Source organism: Rhinopithecus bieti, unplaced genomic scaffold (assembly GCF_001698545.2).
Source record: "Rhinopithecus bieti isolate Rb0 unplaced genomic scaffold, ASM169854v2 scaffold_7398, whole genome shotgun sequence".
Classification (NCBI taxonomy): Eukaryota; Metazoa; Chordata; class Mammalia; order Primates; family Cercopithecidae; genus Rhinopithecus; species Rhinopithecus bieti.
The window spans coordinates 2480193-2488088 of record NW_016805783.1 but is presented as its reverse complement, the minus strand read 5'-3'; the positions used below and the strand labels follow the sequence as shown (position 1 = coordinate 2488088).

General features: G+C 38.6%; 1 protein-coding gene across 1 annotated transcript in view; it reads left to right on the top strand.

Annotated features, from left to right (window-relative positions):
* CDADC1 (cytidine and dCMP deaminase domain containing 1) overlaps positions 1–7896 on the top strand; it is a 53320-nt gene that overhangs the window by 14401 nt on the left and 31023 nt on the right. Inside the window, 2 exon segments of the mRNA XM_017873781.1 lie at positions 3267–3399; positions 3402–3443. Of these exon segments, the coding sequence (XP_017729270.1) occupies positions 3267–3399; positions 3402–3443 (175 nt within the window).

Genomic DNA, 7896 nt, shown 5'->3' with positions numbered 1-7896 from the left:
ACATCTTGCTTTAAAAAAAAAAAAAAACAAAAAAAAAACTCTTGATAGTTCATATAGATATGTTAAGAAATACTCTCCCTTAGTTCTCTCACACTCCCACACACCTTGCTGGGTATCCCAAGAATGCAAGGCCCTAACGTTGCATTTACTTTACCTAGTAAATAAACCCAGAGTTTTACCTGGGTCATTTCTCAGAGTTGTGTTTGCAGTGATCAACCCTGAAGGTTGAGGTAATGTCTCCCTCCAGGACAAAGAGCAAACTTTCTTACTTTCTGCTGTGAAATAGTAGGACCCTCAAGCTCAGTGTTCCTTTCCTATAACACTACCCACCCTGTGTCCAGGCAGCTATCTGTGCCCATCTGTATTACCCCTCATGGGGCTTGAGGGCAGGGAAACAGAAATGATGCTCATACTGACTGCTGTGCTGCAAATAATAAAGTTCATTGTTTCTAACCCAGAAGTTTCATGTTTTCTGCTAATATCTGTGAAACAGTAACAGGTTAACTTATTAGTTGGTAAGTAGGGTAAAATCAAAGTGCAGACTTGAAAGATGAACCTTGTTCTTTTTAATATTGTATAGTATGTCCTTGTTACTTTATTCTTTTGAGTTTTCCAGAGGTTCCAATTCATTGGGTGCAGAGTGGAGACTAAGCATGTATGTTTTGAAGAGTTACCTTGATGATTCTGATGTATATTCCTAGAGATTTCCTAATTCATTCTGAGAGTAGCCCAGTAGAAATATAGAAATAATTTGTCTCAGAATATTTACATATTTTCATAATAAGAAAGGCCAAGGGAAAAAAATAGTGAATCACCATTTAAGTCAATGTACTAGTCCATGTACAAAACATATACAAAACAGACTGTCCCCTTTTGCCCATGTTTTAGTGTAAAACTCTGTGACTAGGATTACATAGATGACTTGCCAAAATGTTAGCAAAGGGAAGCAAAATCAAATTCAGAGCAGTGATTCACTGAAAAGATTCAGTCCTCTGGGATTTGCGGTAAATGGAAGTGCCGAAATGGAATGCAGCTTGAGCTTTTATTTGTTTTGTTGAGTTTGAGATGGAAAAATCTTTGTCTCAAACTTGATATTTTGGCCTTACCTAAATGCAAAATGAAAAAACATATTTTCTGAGGTGAAAAGTACTCTAGACAAAAAAGTGATAAACTCGACCCAAAAGGTGGTTCTAATAACAAATAAGTTGATGAGTATGCTTCTCACTTAATAGGAACAATTTTTTTTTATGTTTTATTCTGGCTTTATTTCTGCCTGCTTAACTAGGAAAATCTAAAGCTGAAATCATTCCCTTGCAGCCACTTCCACTGGTCACATTGATTCAATTTAACAACAGGAGCTCTGTCAAGATCTTTTGATGAGGCAGCATTACTTCTTTTCCATGATGATACTTACTGGCCGGGCACGGTGGCTCACGCCTATAATCCCAGCACTTTGGGAGGCCGAGGCGGGCAGATCACAAGGTCCAGAGATCGAGACCATTCTGGCTAACGTGGTGAAACCCCGTCTCTACTAAAAATACAAAAAATTAGCCGGGTGTGGTGGTGGGAGCTACTCAGCTACTCTGGAGGCTGAGGCAGGAGAATGGGGTGTACCCGGGAGTCAGAGCTTGCAGTTAACCCAGATCATGCCACTGCACTCCAGCCTGGGCGACAGAGCAAGACTCTGTCTCAAATCAATCAATCAATCAATCCAGCCTGGTGACAGAGACTCTGTCTCAAATAAACAAACAAACTTATTGAAAGTATTCAGAAATCAATAATAATATATACTTTGCATTTGAGGAGCATAAAACTCTAGAAATTTTGGTAGGGAGGGGAAAGTGTTCACAAATTCAAGGTCAATTTAAAGCTTATTTTAAAAGCTGATATAGATAGGTTTTTCGTATGTTACGTATATTCTTAGGTATATATTTTGTAAAGCAGAGATTTTTATATTTCTTTTTAATTGTCTTTCTAGTTTAGGAGATGGTTGTTTATCTCAGAAATGGAATTCCATGAAAGCTTCTCTGTTCCTTCTTTTTTAGATATTTTACAAATTTTTCTCCATAATCTCAAACACTTATACTCAAAACCGAAACTGAAACTTGACTAGTTAATATTGCTTTGGTCTGATCCTTAAAGTGATTTCAGATATGCTGCATTGGGGAATAAGTATAGGGTAAAATCCCTTTGGAAGGGGATGGGAATAGGGCCAACCTCTCCTCAGCCCAAGCTCCCCTCATGTAATAGTCAGTCCCAAGCCCAAGGATCAGGTTTACATTCCTTACTTCAGAGGCTTTTGCTGTGAAAACAGCATAGATTATTTTGTGCCTTATGCAGAACTGACTTTTTTTTTTTTTTTTTTACCTTAGTCTGTTTTATCTGATATTGTTATACCAGCTTTGATTAATATTTGCTTAAGTTGAGACACTTTAGGTTCAATAGTAACACAAAACCTTCACTCAAAGAGATCCACTGGAAGTACTTAGAACCCCAGTCAGTCCACAGTCTGCACGGCTTAAATCAGGCTCAGCCAGTCCCTTCTCTGTGGAATACTGCTAAGATAGCTCATGCTCACTGCTCTGACGTCAAGTTCTCTCATCCTTTTTGACGTTTGATGGTATGTCTTCCTTCTTTTTGTTTTTATAACTTACCTATAGTAGGAGGTGGCACCCAACTATAGTAGTCTAGACTGCCATAGTGCTAAAAGTTGATACAGCCAGTAGTTTCTAGAAAGAAATTGAGAATTATCTTTACTTTGGTCAATATCTAAAATATTTTGGAATTTAAGATGACCTCTGCTTTACCATCTGCCTTTTACCATCTGTGCGTCTTTCAGAAAGTCATGTAAACTTTCTGGGCTTTACTTATTCATGTGTAAAATCAGGGCTTTATATTCTTTATTACCATCTAGAAGCTTAATACTAAATGGTACTACACTCAGTGCTATAAGAAACAAGTCAAATTGACCTAGTTCTTGCCCTTTACTAGGTTATAATGTATCTAATCTTTCACTAGAACAAATTAATGATAATTACATGCTTAATCGTTTGATTAGTAGAGCTTAGGTTTAGAAAATTTCTGGCCTAAAGTCAACACTAAAGTTTCAGAAGCTTTTTGGATCTAATGAGAAATGTGCTTTGTACAAACTCTGTTTAGATAAAGAATTAAACAAAACTTCCATTTTATTAATAATTCAAGTATAATCCATAATGTGATTATTAGGTGTTATAACTAATAAGTTGTTATTTTATATCTTAATGTAGGTAAAGAGAACTGGTCTTGTGGTGGTGAAAAACATGAAAATTGTTGGTCTCCACTGTTCTAGTGAAGATTTACATGCCGGGCAGATTGCTCTTATTAAACATGGGTCAAAGCTGAAAAACTGTGATCTTTATTTTCCAGAAAACCATGTTCTGCTTGTTTGAAAATGATTGTAAATGGTAAGTGCAGAAAATGGTTTGTTGGGGATTGAGAGTATTTATCTGGGATGGGCATGGTGGTTTATGCCTGTCATCCCAGCACTTTGGGAGGACAAGGCAGGAGGATCGCCTGAGCCTAGGAGTTCAAGAATAACCTGTGCAACACAGGGAGACCCCATCACTACAAAAAATAAATTAGCTAGGCATGGTGGTGCATGCCTGTAGTCCCCACTACTTGAGAGACTGAGGTGGGAGGATTGCTTGAGCCCAGGAGTTCGAGGATACAGTGAGCCATGATTGCGCCACTGCACTCTAGCCTGGGTGACAGAACAAGACCCTGTCTCCAAAAAAAGAAGAAGGAAAGAGCATTTGTCTGAGAGCAGTGGTGGGAACACATTTGCTAAATACCACAGAGATAATTTAGAAATACATATCTGAAAGTCAGGTGCTATGGCTTGCACCTGTAATCCCAGCTACTCAGAAGGCTGAGGCAGGAGAATTGCTCAAGCCCAGGAGTTCAAGGCTGTAGTGAGCTCTGATCGCTCCACTGCACTCCAGCCTGAGTGACAAAGCAAGACCCTGTCTCTAAAAAATAAAATAAAAAATATATAAATATATATCTGAAGACAGTTTGATACATTATAAGAGTAAACATCAGAAAACATGGATTCTGGTGTCATTCATGTCTACTAACCTATTAAATGACCCTCAGTGTATGAGTAATTAGTATAGTAGACTAATTACTTAGTAGACTAATGCTAACTGCTATAACAAAACAAAATTTCAGTGGCTTAGGGTACTAGATATTTATCATTTGTATAATAGTCCAACGCATGTGTTGCTAAACAGCAGGCAGCTTTCTCCATGTGGTTGATTCCTGGGCTAGGCATCTTCTGTCTCATTGCTGTTGTCATTTCTAGGGCTTTGAGTCCTCTGTATCTAGAGGCAGACTGAGAAAGAATGAGTAGAGAGGGTGAACCTGCTTCTTAAAACCCTGACCTGGAAGTCACATACATCATTTCTGTTCTCATCCGTTGTGAGAACTGTTGTTCCCACTGGGCAACTGTCTTTCAGTGACTACTCTACATTTTGGAAGGAGGAACACAAATTTTTAATGTATAGCCGTCCATCCACACCAGGCTATTCACTAAACCTCTCTGTGCTTATGATTCTGTTTTGCACCCAGGTATATGCCAACCATTTTTTCATTTAAAAAGTATGCATCCTATTGCATAGGCATCATGGCAGATCAAAAAACAAAAAAACTAATGTGCTTCCTAATCTTTACCCTCAAGGTGTTATTTGGGGACCAAAATAACAATTTAATATGATGCATTATCTAGTACCAAATCAGTGATACAGGTTGTAAGTGATATTTGGTCTTAGAGGAGAAATAGTGATCCCTGCAGACTGCCATATTATGAAGGGCTGGGGATTAAGCTTGATCTTGATGCGTCATAGGTAGAGGAAGAGGAACACATTCCTGGTCAGGGGGAACACTGCATATGGAGTCATCAAGTTGTAAGAAGCAAAATTCTAGGGTTAGTATTTGAAATGGAGAATTATTCTTGGAGAATAGTGGCAGATGAATTATAATGATAGTGGAGAACTTTGAAGAACTATAGGGCCTTTGGACTTTATCTTATAGAACAGAGTTCCTAGGCCTGTTGTGAGAAAGAGCTATTTTTATTTACATCAAAGCCTTGAGAGTAATGATCAGATCTATGTCAAGGTCAGTGCCTTAAGCTATAAATGGCAGAACTTCTAGAAGAAATGGGTCATGTGGCTAGAAACCTCTTGGCCTGCAACAAGTGTTTTGAGTAGGTAGGTATCTGGGGTAGTGATTGCATTCTATATTCTCAACTACAGTTACCAATACATTGAGAAAATAGGTATGAAAGTGGTGGTGGCATTTTTTTCTCCTTTTCCCAACTAACCAGGCAGATTGGACATGTGTTTTATCTCTCATGTTCAACGGACCTACAGCTCCTGTTTGTAGGCAATGTGGAGACATTGAAGATTCTTGAGAAAGATGTAACATGATTGAAATTTTTGTTATTGCTGTTATTGAATTGGAACAGGGAGAGATTAGAGATTGGGAGCTTGATTAGTAGACCATTGCATTAGGCAAGGTATAAAATAGGATTCAGATGATGATGTTGATACAGAAATGAAAGAATGTGAAAGAACCAAAACATTTGTTGGCTGATCTGTTCTAGATCAAGGGAGAAAAATGAATAAAAGATAGTTGTGCTTTGTGCTGAGCTAACTGTGCTGAAAGCAGTCTTAATAGCCTTGGAGCCACAAATTAGAGGGAAGAATAGGAGAGTGCAGTTCACTGCTTGATGTCTTAAGACATTTCATCCTGACAAGAAAGATAATGAAGTATGGAAAGTCAGGAAGGATCTACAATGGAAATGCTTGTATATTGGTGTTGGACAATATATAAGCAAAACTGCTATGTTAGATTAGGCTTATGTATTATATTTAGTTATCTTAGGAAGGGAGCATGGCTGAACCCCGTGCTATAGCTAGATTACTTTAGTTAGAATTGCTGTTACCTCAGTTACAAGGCGTAGCACAGTGGTTCTCCAAGTGTGGTCTGTGGACTCCTGATGGTCCACGATGTCAATGTTATTTTCATAATAACACTACCTTCAGGCTGGGCATGGTGGCTCATGCCTATAGTCCCAATATTTTGTGAGGCTGAAGTAAGTGGATTGCTTGAGCCCAGGAGTTTGAGACCAGCCAGGGCAATATGGAGAAACCCCTTATCTACTAAAAATAGAAAAATTAGCTAGGCATGGTGGTGTGTGCCTGTGGTCCCAGCTACTTGGGAGGCTGAGGTGGGAGGACTACTGGAGCCTGGGATGCGAAGGTTGCGGTGAGCTGTGATCCCGCCTCACCAATGCACTCCAGCCTGGGCCACAGAGCAAGACCCTGTCCCAGAAAGCAAAAACAGAAACACTACATTCATACTAATGGTACCAAAACAATGATAGGTAAAACTACTGTTTCCGTATCTTTATTTTTATTTTATTTTTTTTGAGAGGGAGTCTCGCTCTGTTGCCCAGGCTGGAGTGCATTGGCACAATTTCAGCTCATTGCAACCCCTGCCTCTCAGGTTCAAGTGATGCCCCTGCCTCAGCCTCCTGAGTAGCTGGGATTACAAAGGCGCACCACCATGCCCAGCTAATTTTTGTATTTTTAGTAGAGACGGGGCTTCACTGTGTGGGTCAGGCTGATCTCGAACTTCTGACTCATGATCTGCCCACCTTGGCCTCCCAACGTGCTGGGATTACAGGCGTGAGTCACCACACCCGGCCTGTTTCCATATCATTAATCAAGACAGTGGTGCCATACCGCACTGGTAGTCATTGTACTCTTCACTGCACTCAGAGGGAAAAAAGAAAACCAGTTTTACATAAGAAGGTCCTTGATGAAACAGTAAAAAGTATTAATTTTATTAAATCCCAACTTGAGTCTGCATCTTTTTAATATTCTGTGTGAGGAAACAGGAGGTGGGTATAAAGTGCTTTTGCTACAGACATAAGATATGAAGATGGCTTTGAGGAAAACCATGTATGTGATTGTTTGAGTTACAGACTGAATTATCTACTTTTTTAATGGAATATCATGAACTGACAGTGGTTAGACTTGGATATTTGGCAGATATTTTCTTGAAATTATAGTGAACCTGTCACTTTCAGATAAACAACTGACATTTTTTGTTGCCAGTGATAAAATTTGAGCTATCAAGTGAAAATTAGAATTTTGGAAAACTCATATTCTCCATTATGAGCCTGACAGCATCTTACCACTTAGACTCTTTTGATGGGATTGGTGGCGATATTAATGAATGGGATTTTTTTTAATATTGTGGAATCAGTAAATCATTGTTTTCCAGATGACCAATGCACAATGCTACAAAATCATGCATGAGTAAAAGCCATTCTAAGTGCAAGACAGACCAATGGACTTTAACCTAACAGTTCAAAAAGTTTGTTGATATGGTTTCAGATTCTACGTTGTAACTAACATTTAAGAAACTATCCCTTGTCAAATTTTTATGTAGTGCCAAAGAAGAATATTCACAAGTGTCTGAAATGGCTGTTAAAATACTCCTTTTTCAACCACATATCTGTATGAGGCCAGATAATTTTCATGTACTTCAGTGAAAACAACATATTGCAACAGATTGAAAACAGAAGCAAATTTGAGCATCCAGCTGTTTTCTATTAAGCCAATTTTTTTTTTTTTTTTTTTACAAAGCAAGTTACTTTATTAGAATTTTAAGCAATGTATAAGTGATGGAATCATTCTAACAACACATCTATTCACTGCTTACAATTCCAACCAATTTCATTTCTCTGATATCTAATGACAAGAGCAAAGACCTGTTACAGTTCCTTCCACCAGTAAGACCCACAGCTCAAAGTTGTGGGAGTGATTAACTGAGCCATAGGCCTTCACA